At 39.0% G+C, this 16,929-nt stretch overlaps 1 protein-coding gene and 1 long non-coding RNA gene across 2 annotated transcripts; both read left to right on the top strand.

Annotated features, from left to right (window-relative positions):
- Nucleotides 1-375: 375 nt before the first annotated feature.
- On the top strand, nucleotides 376-14,762 carry LOC118804907. The gene is made up of 10 exons (XM_036565520.1): nucleotides 376-391; nucleotides 474-489; nucleotides 12,872-12,966; nucleotides 13,518-13,558; nucleotides 13,684-13,743; nucleotides 13,856-13,933; nucleotides 14,037-14,138; nucleotides 14,236-14,283; nucleotides 14,376-14,456; nucleotides 14,575-14,762. Exons 1-10 carry the CDS (start codon nucleotides 376-378, stop codon nucleotides 14,722-14,724), a joined length of 687 nt encoding a protein of 228 aa, XP_036421413.1. The 3' UTR covers nucleotides 14,725-14,762.
- An 8-nt stretch (nucleotides 14,763-14,770) lies between these two features.
- Nucleotides 14,771-16,423, top strand: LOC118805855. Its single transcript, XR_005007062.1, has 2 exons — nucleotides 14,771-15,021; nucleotides 15,843-16,423. It is a non-coding gene; the product is annotated as an uncharacterized LOC118805855 (long non-coding RNA).
- The last annotated feature ends 506 nt before the right edge of the window (nucleotides 16,424-16,929 follow it).

Below are 16,929 nucleotides of genomic sequence, written 5' to 3'. Positions count from 1 at the left end.
CTCAGAGGCCTCTAGGGACTCCATTTCCCAGAATCCCCAGGGGGATCACATGATTCTTAGCCCTCCCTCTCGCTCTCTGTCTCCTGAATATTAACTTGTTACACCTGTTCTGATATGATTAGCTTTGTATAGAGCCCAGGCTTTTGGACTAATTCTTTGCGAGCAAGGATGGGGGGAGTAGTTAAGTGGCGTGCTACTTTTTGTAGCTAACTACAAATTTATGTAGCTAATAGCTGTAGCTGCTGCAGTTTTATGAAATGTAGCTAATAGCTGTAGCGCCTACAATTTTTTGTGTAGCTCTAGCAATAATTTTCGCTACAGTCTTCAGGCAATCCGCTCAAAATCTGAACCATAGAACGCGGTCGTTAACTGGGCATGTGGCGACTGTGGAGTAACGACCGCGGACAGTTCAAGCAAACGGGCACGCGCTGGACCCACGCGCTGATCACTGTAAGATGGTTCTTCTTATGCAGGAGGACACCGGTCGAGGTAAGTAACATGAACTTTATTCGCTTATGAACAGCGTTAGATAACAGAGCTATTGTTCTCTTTTCTCAGGTTGTGTGCTGCAGAGAGGTCTCTCGTTCAGTCGGGGCTATTTCAGTAGTAATGCGCAGGGCGCATGGATACGTAAGGTAAATAGTGCTCACCAAGGACAATATTATAGATCATTACATTACAATCACCCCTTACTAGTAGGCTTAGCTCAGGGGTCGGCAAACGAAATAGTAAGAAGAGCCATTTTGTCCTTTCAACAAAAATGAAACCACCTTGGGAGCCACAATATTTTGTCCATTTTACCATCTTGGCTGTAAGTATGTCTAAGTATGTGCTGATGTGCTAGTACAGGCTAAAAAAAACATAATATAAACGCAAACGCAGACTTACTTTGCTCTGCTTTAAGCTTTAACGTTAGCTCAGCTATAGCCACTTCTCTCGCATCTCAGGAAACTTTTCTGCGAGTTTCTTGTAAAATGTCTCTCAATGTTTGACTTTTATGAGGCTGAAGTCGCTTATCATTCACCGACGTTTCGTTCGAATTGTCCTGTTCCACCTTAGATGGTGCCTGAGGCGCCAGATTGTACTGCTGCGCTGTTTAAGGTGGAACGGGGGAATTCGAACGAGAAGCTGGTGAATGAGAAACTGACTTCAGCTTCGCGACTTGTTGCAAATTAAATGTATGAGGAAACCGGCTGAGCGCTTATACATGCCAGTCCATTCATCTCCAAATTATTGATGTTCGTCATAAATCTTTCTCTTTGCCGTTTAGTTATCTGCATTGCTGTGTGACCAGCAGTCTGCGCGTCAGAATGAGCAGTTTTGCGTTAACTCCAGCGTTTAAGACCATTTATTGTGAAAACTGTGTTATAACGATTTTACAGCAAAGGAGGATTATATTATTTTACCTAGAAATCTAGTTCTGCTGTGGAGCTGGAACAGCTCTGCAGCAGTGGAGAGATTATTCAGGCTTGCTTCTCACCCCAAACAGAACCAGGGTCATTGATGATGAGAAATTTTGAGGCTAAAGTGTTGAAGTTTAACAAAGGACTCTGAATGTCATGTCTGTACATATCTTGCTGAAATGTCTAAATTGGAGCAGTTTATTTCAACAGTTGATAATGCTTTGCCTAAAATTGTTTAGTTTGTTTTTGTTAGGAAAAACCTGGAATGATTGACTTTGTCTTTACTTAGTCTAATTTTTTGTTGGATGTCATGCCTTTGGTTGCCTAAGTTTGATTGTTGGTTATTTTTGGTGATCTTTTTATATATTTACAGCTTTTCAATTGTATGTTTCTTTCTGGCACATGATTAAATGCAGTACCTTGTTCACACTATCAGTTGGGCCTGTTTGGTGTGTCAGGTGGAGATTCACAAACATTCTGACAATTGTGCTTTGAAAGTAGCTAAAAAGTAGTGCACTACTTTTCAAAAAGTAGCTTAAAAGTAGCCACTACTTTTTCTGGAAAAGTAGCTAAATTGTAGCTAGCTACAACTTTTGGGAAAGTAGCTATAAGGTAGCTAGCTACTAATTTTTCAGTAGCTATCCCAACCCTGTTTGCGAGGTATTGCTACTTGTTCCAAGAGCTACTGAGGGTTATTAATTATTGTGACTATTGTGATTTTTCTGGTTCTGGCTGTTTTGTTCTTTTTGCCTTTGCCCTTTGGATTCTGTTTGCCAGGTTATGTTTGTCTTTTTGTGTCTTGTCTTTTTTGGATTTGACCTTTTGCCTGTTCTCTGACCACGTTTTTGGATTACGATTCTAACATTAAAGCCTCACTTTCTCTTTTTACCTGCGAGTGTCTGAGTTATTCTGCCTCGTATACTCTAATTACTCTGGATGAACTAGTTCATTACATTCCAGAATGTAAAAGTGAATATATTTCTTTGGTGTACTCACTTTGCAATATATTACATTGATCAATTTGTAAAGAGTGTAATAATCCTTATTTCATGGCTACCTCTAGTCTTTTGGAGGCCTTAAGCAGGATTTTTAGGGGCCTCAATCTTTACAGCTGATGTGCTGTAAAATTAGAGGCTAACTAATTACACTACCATGAGTGATTGTGTATTGCTCGTGATTGGGTACTACAGATAACCTTCTCAGCTTTTTGGATTTGATCTAACAGTTCTGGCAGTGGTGACAGTGTTACTTTTTACTGTTAGAAATGCTTCACTGTCTACATATTTACTTCTTTTTCCTTTTTTGAAGATTGTTGATGACTGTTCATCATAGATGTCATTCTTTCATGTGCACAAGCAAGAGCATTAATTACAAGTTATATCTGCTTGATGAATTGGCATTATAGTGATGGAGCATGATGAGACTGCGTACTTTAAATTCTCAGTAAGAAACACAGCCTGATGGACATGCTTATTTATATGCATTTTATTTTATAATTTTTAATGGTGTCCTAGTTTGTCTTCCAGGAAAGTATTTTGGAATCTTTTAACTGTTTAGTACATGTCAGTGTTTATTTTTAGGCCTGTTTTTCAAACCTCAATTCCAAAAGAGTTGGGGCAGTATGTGAAATGTTAATAAAAACACAAAAAGCAGTGATTTAGTAATTTTTTATTTTTGACCTGTATTACACCGAAAACAGTACAAAACACATGATTTGGTGTTTTACCTTATGAAAATTATGTAAGAATGTACTCATTCCAAATTTGATGCCTGTAACACTTTCCAAAAATGCTGACACAAGAGCATGTTTACCTCATGTTATATCACCTTCACTTTTAACAGCACTTAATATTCGTTTGTGGACTGAAGACACCATTGAAGATCTGAAGTATCAGAGCATGTGATACAAATAATAAGCAATACAAAATTGAATATCATATTTACATTTTTGCTCTTAGTTAAATGTCTTAAATTAAATTAAGTGTCTTTACAATGAATTTACAACCCTGTTTACCAAAAAGTTGGGATGTTGTGCAAAACGTCAAACAAGTCAAAGGTACGAGGCTGTGTATGTGAGCGCCTCATTAGGACTACACTGGTTGGACTACAAATTCCACAGTGCATCGTGTTCAGCTCAGGAGCCTACAGAGCCAGTATGCATTTTAGAAGTCCATCCATCCATCATCTAAACCGTTTATCCTTCTGGGTCGCGGTGGGGTGCTGGAGCCTATCCCAGCTGTCATTGGGCGGAAGGCAGGATACACCCTGGACAGGTCGCCAGTCCATCGCAGGGCAGACAGACAAACATACACATTCACACACACTCACTCACTCCTAGGGGCAATTTTAGCACGTCCAATTGGCCTGACTGCATGTTTTTGGACTGTGGGAGGAAACCGGAGTACCCGGAGGAAACCCACGCAGACACGGGGAGAACATACAAACTCCGCACAGAAATGACCCTGGTCGCCCGGCTGGGAATCGAACCCAGGCCCTTCTTGCTGTGAGGCAACAGCGCTACCCACTGCGCCACCGTGCCGCCCGCATTTTAGAAGTATTTTAGCTAATTGTACCGTTTTATATATTGTTTCATGTCATGTATTTTCTTAACGGAAAGTGGAAATTAGATTAAATTCTTCTGTTCTCGGCGTTAAAGGCAGCACATCTTAGACTCACCAAGCGAAGGTGCGTTATTTTTAGGAACATGTGCCGCCGTCGCTGTTTGAGAATCTTCTGTCATTGATAATTTCACAAATACTTTGTAGATTATAAAATTAAAAACATCTGTCAGTCTTGCAAGATGTTACATAGGATTTATCCAGTAAAGCAGGAAAGAAAGATGAAAATTATGAAACTATTGCCCGTCTCTTTTTTCATTGCTTTAAGCCTATTAGATTGTTTCAGATGGACAGTATCTAATTTTCTCACAAGCAAATGTAAGAAAGCAATTGAAATGGAATCATTTGATGTAATATGCTTTATGTTGCTTTTGCAGTATATTTTGGGTCATTATCCATCTGTACTGTGAAGCACCGTCCTATCAGTTTTGATTCAATCTGAGCAGAATGTAGAGCTCTGTACACTTCAGAATTCATCCTACTACTTCAATCAGCAGTCACATCAACATACACCAGTGACCCAGTTCCATTGGCAGCTATACATGTCAGTGCCATAGTACTGCCTCCACCATGTTTGACAGGTGACGTGGTATACTTCAGATCCTGAGACTTTCCTCTCTATCTCCATAGTCTTCTTCCATCATTGTTGGTTTCATCTGTCATCTTGGTTTCATCATCTTGTTCCAGAACTGGGCAGCTTTTTCAGATGTTTTCTAGTCTAATCTGGCCTTTCTGTTCTTCAGTGTTACCAGTGGTTTGCATCTGTATTTACATTCATGAAGGAATCTCTTTATATGCCACCCTCCTCTTGAATGTCCTTAACTTGCCTAGATTTTATGAAGGGTTTTTTCTTCACCACACAAATAATTCTGCGATCATCCACATTACTCATCTTCCGCTGTCTGGCTAAGCTCGCCAGTGCATTCCTTTTTTTTTAAGAACGTACCAAATTGTTGATTAGGTCACTCCTAAAGCTTCTGCTGTCTCTCTAGTAGGTTTGTTTTGTATTTCAGACTAATGATGACTTTCTTCACTTGCCTCAACTTCTTTGAAAGTTCCTATGAACAGCAATCAAGTGCATATTGAACATTTGGAATCAACTCCAGAGCTCTTATCTTCTTCATTTGTAATGAAAACACTAGACCATGAAACTGCTTATCAGTCAACTTTCCATTTACTTTTGAGCATGTAAAAATGGAGGAATTATGTGAAACATGGCTGTAATTTGTAAACGGTTAATGAAATATTTGTGTAAAACCTCTTGACAATCTATAATCAAAAATCTTGATTGCTTCGTTTCAAATCCATTGTGGTGTTGTTCAGAGGCAAAATGACCAAAATTGTGTTACTATCCAAATACTTATGGACCTGGCTGTTTGTTTGCAGTTTAACATCACGTGTAAGTTTCATTGTAGGCCTACTGTATGCTTACCCTCTACAGTCATATTTGGATTAGCCTATATAAAGAAATAAACTAGCTCATATAAAGAAAAAAGCCAATAAACAATCCTTGCAAAACCATTCAAATTCCTTTATTGAACCAACGTAACAATCATGAAATTTTAATGAGAAATAATTATGCATCTGAAATTTTGAATTTGAACCAATATTGTTAGTAAATCTGCACATCCTTTACATATGCATAATAGTCAATTTTTAGCACTTCCAGATTTGTCTTCAAATATCTGTATATACACATGCGCGCACACACACACACACACACACACCGATCAGGCATAACATTATGGCCACCTCCTTGTTTCTACACTCATTGTCAAATTTATCAGCTCCACTTTCTATATAGGTGCACTTTGTAGTTCTACAGTTACAGACTGTAGTCCATCTGTTTCTCTGCATACTTTGTTAGCCCCCTTTTACCCTGTTCTTCAGTGGTCAGGACCCCCATGGACCCTCACAGAGCAGGTACTATTTAGGTGGTGGATCATTCTCAGCACTGCAATGACTTTGATGTGGTGGTGGTGTGTTAGTCTGTGTTGTGCTGGTCTGAGTGGATCAGACACAGCAGTGCTGCTGGAGTTTTTAAACACCTGTGTCACTGCTGGACTGAAAATAGTCCACCAACCAAAAATATCCAGCCAACAGCATCCTGTGGGCAGCGTCCTGTGACCACTGATAAAGAGGATGGCCAACACAAACTGTGCAGCAGCAGATGAGCTGTCGTCTCTGACTTTACATCTACAAGGCGGACTGACAAGGTAGGAGTGTCTAATAGAGTGGACAGTGAGTGGACACAGTGTTTAAAAACTCCAGCAGCACTGCTGTGTCTGATCCACTCAGACCAGCACAACACAGACTAACACACCACCACCACGTCAATGTTACTGCAGTGCTGAGAATGATCCACCACCCAAAAAGTATCTGCTCTGTGAGGGTCCATGGGGGTCCTGACCACTGAAGAACAGGGTAAAAGGGGGCTAAAAAGTATGCAGAGAAACAGATGGATTACAGTCTGTAATTGTAGAACTACAAAGTGCACCTATATAGTAAGTGGAGCTGATAAAATGGACAATAGATCATAGAAACAAGGAGGTGGTCATAATATTATGCCTGATCGGTGTGTGTGTGTGTATGTGTGTATGTGTGTATGTATGTATGTATGTATGTATGTATATATATATATATATATCAATGGTCAGGACCCCCATAGGACCACCACAGAGCAGGTATTATTTGCGTGGTGGATCATTCTCAGTGACACTGATGTGGTGGTGTGTTAGTGTGAGTCACGCTGGTCTGAGTTGATCAGACACAGTTGCGCTGCTGGAGTTTTTAAACACCTCATCGTCACTGCTGGACTGAGAATAGTCCACCAACCAAAAACATCCAGCCAGCAGCGTTCTGTGACCACTGATGAAGGACTAGACGATGACCACCACAAACAGTACAGCAACAGATGAGCTATCGTCTCTGACTTTACATCTACAAGGTGGACCAACAAGGTAAAGGTTTCTAATAGAGTGGACAGTGAGTGGACACAGTGTTAAAGCAGCAATGATGCACCGCCCAAATAATGCCTGCTCTGTGGTGGTCCTGTGGGGGTTCTGACAGGGTAAAATGTGAATAATAAAGTAAGCAGAGAAACAGATGAACTACAGTCTGTAATTGCAGAACTACAAAGTGCATCTATAAGGTAAGTGAAGCTGATAAAATGAACAATGAGTGTTGATACATTCTAAATATCATATTTAGAACAGACCTTTTTATTCAGTTCTTTGAGCCTTGACATTTTATGCGTTGGGGCTCTCCAGTGCTGCTGCATTTCATTTCAAAGGCAATCGTCAAACATTTTTCTCTCTGTGAACCTCACAGATCCTTAAATACATACAAATCTATTTCAAGATTTGCAGCAGTAAATATATCATATCACTGTGTAACTAGTAGTTCTTAGTGTCCTGGTGCTTCTATAATGAACTAAAGTCTGAAGTTACACAGTAACCAGCTTTGGATTAAAGAAACCAGGTAAATTAAGGGGAATTCACAGCTCTTCTGTGGACTTAAGAAACACACCAAGTCAAGTCAAGTCAAATTTATTTATATAGCGCCTTTTACAACAGATGTTGTCACAAAGCAGCTTTACAGAATCCGGGTCCACGACCCCATTGAGCAAGCCTTGGCAACAGTGGCAAGGAAAAACTCCCTTAACAGGAGGAAGAAACCTCGAGAGGAACCAGACTCAAAAGAGGAACCCATCCTCCTCTGGTTGACACCGGATAACAGCACAGACACAAAACAGTATAAGTGGATACAGTTTTACACTTCTGTACAGTGCACCGACTGCGTCAGATCACCCTGGGACGTGATTGAGTGGCGTTCACATCAGACCCTCTTGGGACGGGCAGCCGCTCAGCTCAGGGAAAGAGAGGGGGAGGGGGGGAAGAGGGGGGATAAGGGGGAAAGATAGTTAGTTCAGCACCAACACCACTGTTGTTCAAGTAGAAAGTTGTTTACTTAGACAAACTGCTGGGATAGTTGTATAATTTAATTGTACTTTTATACACCAACAACCAACTTCCTTTTTCCTCACATATTTTCTTTTGCAAAGTCTCTTGTTGCCATTTTATCTTTGTAGACTTTGTGCAGGAACTTTTGTAGACTTTGTGCAGGAAAGTTTACAAAGCTATAATTGATTAAAACCAATTATAGTAATATTCAATCATATTATGAACTCAACATTGACAAAAATAAAGATGTCAAATGATTTCCCTCTACTGTGTACATCGTTCCTTTTGTCACATCTGTGTATTTTTAAAAATAATTCTGAATCATACCAAAAACCAAAACAATTAAAGCACATTGTCCATGACCAAATGAATAACTATAAATATCTTCAACTACATGATCAAGAGAATATTTGTAAACCCAAAATTTTCCTGCAGTGTTACCTGTCTGACTGTTGAAATGCTGTATTCACTGTTTTATGATCACTGCTGGCCTCTGAGTTTCTTCTCGTCACCTCCTCTGATCACCTTCACTACCAAAACTGTCACTTTCTAGAAAAGGAAAGACTTGGAGTGAACATTAAATAGTCATTACCAGCAATTACTAGAGATGAACAATCTGAATCAGGCAGGATGGTATTTGGCAGATTCTCGCTCAAAACACTAAATCAGCAATTGGCCAATTTACTGTTTTTATTTTGGTTAAGCTTTGCTGCAGCTTCATGTGGTAAATAACATGAGGCAGGCAAGTGCACTCGTGCTGTATTTCCATGCTGCTGCTACACCTGTACCAACATAATTATGCATGACTCGTTGAGCTAAATATCCCGTTGCCTCTTACTTTCGATGTATCACTTTAATTGATTCATGCTATTTAAATAGGCAACTTATTTAAGAGCAAATAATGTTGTTTATAAAGCAAGTTTGGCAAATAAAAAGTACAGGAACTATGGAAGAGTGTTTCATTTGTTCATTTATCCCACACAATGCAAGCTTTGTCATCAAAGAAAAATAATCTTTATTTTTATTTTCCTTTTACTCTACTATTAGGTTTGCCTATTTTATATGTCCGCTATATAGGTGTGTAATTGATAATTGCATGCACAATTAATCAGCCGATAAACAGGGTGAACAGCATTCAAATGAAAGGCCCACACTGTATTGTCCTAAGGAAACAGTTGAGCCACATTCTTGAATTCCTGCCTTCCTTCCTTCAACAAAGAAATGGATATTATAGAACTTTTCCTAATGCAATGTATCATGGTTCTGTTGAAGGTTATGTACTGTTGATTGTGACTAACACAATCTGCTAACACAGAACTTCGTGAAAAATCACCTGCATGACAGAAATTATCACATTGTAATTGTATACAAAAATGTCAGTGTTAAACCACTTTTAAAGATATGAGAGTGAAAAGTTTATAAATAGGTTACATGTATGTTTATGTAGTGTTACTAAGCCGAGTTTTCATGATTTTCATTAATAACCCTGTGTGATGTTGGATATTCTCGGATTCACGCCTGGTCGAGTGGTTGATCGGGAATCTTGGGTCGACCAAAATTAAGGACTCTGACTCCAAAAGGTAAGTGCAAATACACTGACGTTTATTAAGTGAATTACAAACAGAAAAAAGAAAAACTGGAAGAAAACGAAAAGAGAACAAGTACATAGCACTGTTCAGGACCTCAAACACCCATTAGCTTGGTCCACACTCTGCCCTGGCTCAACCTCAGCACAGGAACTTTTGGTCTCAAGGTCGCAAGACCGAAGAGACTCCAAACTCAAAAAATCTATTTAAAAAAATAAACCTATCCTGCTAGGCTGCCCTCCAGTGTATTTAAACCTCTAACCCCGCCCCAGGTTAAACCAATTAACACAAAGGTGCTCAGCAAACATAAAGCAGTATTTAGGTAATTACTCCCCACCATGTTTAAACTGACATATCTTCAGGTCTGACATATTCTACAGGTAAGTATACTTTTACATAGCTAACAGTAACAATAACCTTTTCCTTTTCATGTTTGCTAACGACGGGACCCCCCCCCCACTCCATGTAGTTGAGGGACCTTACAACCTGGATAAAAGAGGATGATAAGCATGCCAGCAGTTCCTAAACAGAACACATCAAGAGGTAAGTACTTTAATGTGAACATACATTGCACACGTGTGTCACGCCGGTGATCAGCTGGAGCCTCTCAAGAAGCACAGGTTTGACTTGTAAGAATAACGGACAGGTGGTTTGAACTATAGGTTTGAGAAAGTTAAAGAGGCCAGTAATATAGCAAAGAATGGGGACTTAAGTCAGACAGACCCAACTACCAAACTAAACATTCAACTGGACTTTCAGACTTATGGACACTACTAAAAATGCTGACAATGCAAGACAGAGACATGCATACAGACCTATATACTGTGACTTTCTTACAGTCTTATTTCAAAGTAATCAGAGCAACAGCCAAAAATTCATATGTGGACCTTAAAGCAACCTGAATCAGACAGTAACAGAAACATAACTACAAACATAACTGACCAGAACAGAGCTAGATGAAATCCACTGTGTATGACGTTTGTGAGTGAGAGTTTAAAAGAGACTGAGAATGTGAAACAGACAGAATAAAAGAGTTAGCTCTCAAAATTGTCCTTAGGTTTTGTAAAAGCGATTATTTTGTGACCCACTGACAACAGAGCTACAAAATAGCATTAGCTACTTCTCTTCACTTGTGTTTTACACCAGCATAGTACAATCAAGCAATTTTTACACCTCTAAGCACATAAATAAAACCAAAATGAATATGTTGCTTTTATTTTCACAGCTTGAAATATACTACTATCTTTTAAAAAGAGCTAACAGTTATATAAACAAAAATGATTAAAATTGAACTAAATTGAAATGACGAAGCAATTCCTGATTATAGACCACATAACTGTATTCATGGGAGTTAAGTTACTTTGTATGTTTATCTGAAACCAGTCTTGTTGTTAGCCCCATTACACAGTATTTGAGAGTACAAATAAAAAATATTTATTTTATAAAAGATGGAAAACATAAGGCTAAATTGTTAAATTATTACTAGTTTTGTTAATGTAAATCGGTCTGCTGAAGTTATAGCTTAGCTAGATTAGCTTAGCTAACAAGTAGTTAATGAACAGAAACAATGAAATACAAATGATCTAAAAAAAATCAAATCACAACACTATCCACTACAGTGTGTCAATTTAAGCATATCTTGCAATGATTACAGCTAAATATTATGCTTATCTAAAAGGATCTAGCTCACGTTATCTTACCTGGGAAACAGAGTAGCATCGAAACTGTTGCTAGTAACGTTAGGCTATGAAGAAACTTGACCCAGTCACCCCCGGGACTGGGACACCTTACTGCCTGTAACGCAGAGGAGAAATTCTACTGTTATAAAAACATGTTGTGAAAAACGCAAAATATACACAAAAGGGGTACAATTGGCTAAAGTACTTCTGGTGTGTACTGGCTCTGTAGGTTTCTGTCTGAGCCAAACACAGTGCAGTGTGGAATTTGTAGTCCTTCACCAACCAGTGTAATCCTAATGAGGCGTTAATTTACACAGACTTGTACCTTTGACTTCTTTTATGTTTTCCTTACATGTTAAAATGTGTATCTGATAAGTTTTTACATTTATCTTACACTGTCATTCTGATAATGAAGAATTGGAAACGGAAGCGTACAGATAAATTCTGAAATCTTTATACTGCTAATCCAAATTAAAACATACTCCTGAAACATTAGGAGCACATTAATGATGACGTAACGTGCACACGGTGTGTTCAAGTAATACATTGCTGCAGATTGTGGCTAAAAGAGCAGCGCAGTCAAAGTCTGGTACATTGACATGCATTGTATTCCTATAACAGAATAAGTTGATCTGCAACGTTTATCACGTACTGAAATTAAGTTGTATACAAGAGTATTTTCTGTGGTTGGACAGAACTAATGTAGAGGTTCCTGGATTCAGAAAAAAAGCAAAGTAAATATCATCTTATTCATATGACATATGAATTTGAATTAGATGTTTAAAACTATTTCATATTCATGTTAAATTCAAATATTAGAAGTTGTCTCCTAAAGCTAATGTAACAGGCCATGCTATTTGCCATTTGTACTAAAAAACCGTGAAATTGTCTTTATCGCAACCTGTGACTGTGAAATGTTCTCACTGCAAAAGTCTACTGCTGTAAAAAATATTCCATTCAGATTAAAACCATTTCCAAAAAGTTAGGACACTGTGCAAAATGTAAATAAACAGAATCCAATCATATATAAATCAAATTATAGGTTTTTTATTGATTTTTTCTGATTGGCTGCTCTCTATTGTGCCTCCTTCAAAAAGTAGTCCGGGCTGCAACATTCCTTATAACACCTGTAGGCTGAATTGGTGGATAGATAAAAATGTGTGTTGCTTTTTGTGAAACCACAGAAACAGTTAATTAAAATTGGTCTGAAGAGACTGTGGAGTGAACAGTATGTTAAGAAAATGTAACATACTGTGTTAAAGGGGACAGAAACGAAAATTCACTTTTCTATGATATGTCCCTTTTCAGCGTGTGACGTACAGTGAATTCTACGATTCAAACATCGCTGCATGTGTTTTGGAGTAAATGTGCGTTGTGAAGGAGAAAGAATGTTCTGTGGAACTTTAACAGAGCTGAGACTCTAAAACCGCTCAGTCGTTTACCGACACCACACAGAGCGAGCTGCTTTCTCTTGTGCTGCGACTTCCAAGCGAACTACCGGATCAATCCTGCTTCACAGATGGAGTTTCCTCTCTCTTTCTTCGGTTTCCGGCTGCGACCAGTGGTGCTTTGTGCCGCTGGCATTTCAGCCGCAGCTGTAACGTCCTCTTTCCTCTTTTACAGGTGGCGAGTCCCGGACCAGCAGCGGAGAGTCGATGCTGCGACCCAGACGGACGCTGGCGACCACAGACTCTTCCACACAATCTGTGTGACCGACGGTCAGTTCAGTTAGCGAATATTTAGCGAATGTTTTAGCGTTAAGAGTTCAGCTGCTTAACTTAATGGCTCAGATTAGCAGCGCCAGTGTAGCAGAGCGTGTTAGCTGACTTTTCTAAGTTATAAAAGTGCATTTTTTAAAATTTGGTTCTGACTTTCCTTAATTTTTCCTTAACCTTACAAACGCATCCAAATTTGGTTAATTTATCCGCAATAAAGTCGCTCTTTCACATTTTCCATTAACTAAGAACCTCTAGGAGAAAGTTAGTGTCTTTGATTAACTGTTCGATAAATAGATGTTTAAAAGTCTCTTATTCAGGAAGTTTTGCGATGTAATGTTAATATTTGTTTTCTTTTAAATCTCTTTGGGCTGTTAGCTGACTTTATCCTGATGCCAGGCTAATGCTGGGTTTGCTAACCGGTTACCAGAGTAACAGAGCGTCTCCAGCTGCTGTTCATTCATGAGAATTTGGTGAATTTATGCTGCAGTTACTGTTCATGTTGAACGAGCTTTTCCTGAATATTTCAGTGATTATTCTAATATTTTCTTTAGGAGTGGATCATCATCGGGACATCTATTCATCCATCCCAGAGGTAGTCTTTTCACATAGCAATCTTAAATGATTAAATATCATTATAATAATAATTAAAACTGAGGACACTACACAGATATTCCTGCTCTATATTAACCATGTTTTCTTATCTCGCTGTGTCTGCAGATCTGGCAGGAACTGCTATTTATTCCACCAACTTTGTGTGGACCGTTGGCGAGAATTCGGGTAAGAATCAACTTTGCACACATTGTTTAAATGAAAGTGAGTTTAATTAGGCTGTAGTTAATAGATCAGCCTTCACTACACATTTTATTCCTTCTTTCATTCATTCCTGTAGGAGTTCTGCCAGGAATTGGACCAGACTGACAAGAACTTTGCCTACACCTATGAGAATTGGTGTTCTGATGGCTTGAAGGTTTCTTTCAGTTCTTATTTTGTTCATAATGCCCCCAATCAGTTATTAGTTGGCTGTTGTAGGTGGTCTCTGTTCAACCTGATAGATGTTTTTTTTCCGGCAGCTGGTGGAGATAAAGCTCCAACACAAGTCCCTCTGCAATGGGCTGGAGAGTGAGCACTGGTGGGTGCTCAACAACAACTTTTATAACGTGTCCACACAAGAGGTAAGACTGAGTTATTGGAGTAGGTTCATGATTTTAATATGAATAGATGTTCTACAGTCTCTTTCTTTCATCCTCATGTTTTTAATTGTGTTTATAGCTTCCTCCCCAGTATTTTGCATGTGCCAGTGCTGTGGCCTGCATCAAGGTAAAGCTGCAGCCTCATTTGTTCAATAAACGTTTTGCAACTAGTTGCAATTCTGATTCCTTATTTCATCTCCATGTCTTCTGTTCCTTCAGCGCGTCGGAGCATCCATCAGTGAGGTGAAGGTGTACCTGCGCACTGAATCGTCACACACATCAGTGCAGAACGTTTCGCTGGTTAGTATTTCCTTGTGTCTTTTTGCAGTTAGAGTTAGTAGTGATGTCAGTTTTTGTAAATAAGTGTTCAGTGGTAGTTTTACACATTTTCATTTATATTTCTGTGTGTATTTTGCAGCAAACCAGAGTGAGCAGGACGAACAAGTGTGTGTTCATTGACTCGGATGGCCATTTCTGGTCTCATGAGTCCAGTAACACACACATTCTGGAGACACCGGCACCTTCTGTTTGTCCTGCCAGACCAAGAGGACCACCTCCAGGCTTTTAATCAGCTTTTTTTATCAAACATGTTTATTTCTATTATACTCTTTTCCCCCAAATTCCTGTACTTTAATGTTTTGTATGTATGTCAGTGTGTGTGAGCGTGTGTGTGTGTGTTTTTGTTTTTCAGATGCAGTCAGTTTGCTTTCTAACTATGTGAGCTCCTGTATGGTTACCTTTGGAAGCGTGGAAGTGCAGCGTGACGTCGACTAATCACCAGAAAGAAGAATTTAGATTACAGGCCATCGCAGACCGGATGTAATGTGCAATGTCTGAACATTCAAAACCGTTGTTTTTAATGAAGGTACGCAAACCAGTTCTGACATTTGGTGACTCTGAGCACTGCTCAGGTTCTCTGCGTCACAGTGCACCACTCAGCTTTCTGACATTACTGTGTTAAAGCTACACTTTTTAAGATTTGGGGATTTGGAGATCTCTCTGGTGGAAATGTTTCATTTTCACACAACATACAGAAGACGTTTTGTAATGTCAGTTGTGCTTCAGACCTTCCCCAAGCTGGTTGTGAGGCCACGAGATTAAAAAAATAGAAAAAGAAAAGAGACGACATGTGGCTTGAAATTTACACAGAGAAAGGTAGTCAATTATTTAAATAAACAGACACGTGCTTATGTTACTTAAGTAAATGTTACTAGTGTAGTCTTTTTTCATCTTGTATCTAATCATCTTGAAAACAGCAAGTTTGTGAAGACTACAAAACTTTGCACTAGATGGTCGGTAGAAAACTGATGCTGAACTTGATAAATTATTTTGAAAGAGTGTAAAAATTAACTTGAGCTTTCCAGTTATCATCTCTCACTGCGATGCATTCTATGTAGCATAGCAGCGCTTTATGTTGTATCTGCTATATGATGCGTGGCATGGCACGATGTATCCAGTTCTGACAATACCATGAATATACTCAGAAATGCATATTGTGATGAAATTTTATCACAATAACAATTGTCATAGCCTGCCCCCCTTTATCAAACTTTCTCCCTCTGTCTCTCTTACTCCCTCCCCCAGTTCCTTTCTCTTTATTTACAAATTTTTTTTTCAGACGTGTGCCACCTAACATATCAACCAAGTGTTCCTATCTGTCTCTCTCTCTCACTGTCCTCCATTTAGGAACCCAGTTCAGCGCTCCTCTTGGAGACTCCAGACAGCAGCAGTACTTAAACTTCACCGAGACCCTCCTGGACTAAAGGACTGCTTCAGTTTGTGGATCAGAGGACGTCCATCTTCTCAGATTAATGAAGTTTTTCTGCTTGGAAACCTTAAGAAGCTCAGCAGGACTGTTAGAGACATCAGGAGATCTACTTTAGGAGACACAAAGAGAACCAGAGGAGGAGGTCCATGGACTCTAAGCATCATTGTTCAGCATCAACTTTGTCACTATCATCATTACTGTTATCATCATCGCTGTGAAAGAAGAATAAGTCTGGACAAAGTCACCATCCCTGCTGTAGTCAACATCATCACCACCATAATTTAGGATATGGACATCAACAAACATGGTTCTCATGAGGAGCAGCATCATCACTGATACTGACTTCATCACAGTCCTAATTATCATCATTATTATCTTTGAGCCGTGGACACAGACAGTGGACAGTTGTGTAAATGTAAATGCTCTGTAAATGTGATTACCATAGTTTATTACAGTTGTATTCATATTGTGACTATAAAGGTCTCATTTCAATTACAAAGAAATTACTTTGTTCTTTTTCTGTTGATTACATCCATTCTGGTACATCCATTCTGGTACATCCAGTACCAGTGAAGTTGGATGGATATCCCAAATTTAAATGTTATAACATGTAGAAAGGTCTAATGACAATATATGAGACACCCTGCACTCTGTCATCAGTAACATCATTTTTTAACATGTTTGTCTTATCATGTTTGTCGTATTCATTTATTGTATTAACAGGATAAATTACCCCTTTAAGGAAGAAAATGTTGTCAGATATTTGCTGTCTATTAACAGTCCATCTTTTACTGAACTAAACCTTGATTAGCATCTGTGTAGCATTTTCATTTGTTAACCTACATGGCTGTAATCAAACTTTCACAATCTTATGAGCTGATGATCTGGAGGATGCGTGTTCAGGGAGTCCCTGAAAGTCCAGCTATATTATTAGCCACTGTAGTGGTAGCCATGCAACAGTCCAGATGACGGTGCTGTAGCTTGTGTTGCTCAATTAAAAATAAT

The sequence above is a fragment of the Colossoma macropomum genome, unplaced genomic scaffold (genome assembly GCF_904425465.1).
Source record: "Colossoma macropomum unplaced genomic scaffold, Colossoma_macropomum, whole genome shotgun sequence".
NCBI classification, from domain to species: Eukaryota; Metazoa; Chordata; class Actinopteri; order Characiformes; family Serrasalmidae; genus Colossoma; species Colossoma macropomum.
Note: the sequence above shows the minus strand (reverse complement) of the source record. Positions and strands in the feature narration are given on the sequence as shown.

Excerpts from the sequence above, each read along its gene's own strand:
- LOC118804907 (XM_036565520.1), top strand. Across the intron at positions 12,967-13,517 it reads CACAATCTGTGTGACCGACG|GAGTGGATCATCATCGGGAC; the intron begins GTCAGTTCAGTT and ends TATTTTCTTTAG. Across the intron at positions 14,457-14,574 it reads CAGTGCAGAACGTTTCGCTG|CAAACCAGAGTGAGCAGGAC; the intron begins GTTAGTATTTCC and ends TGTATTTTGCAG.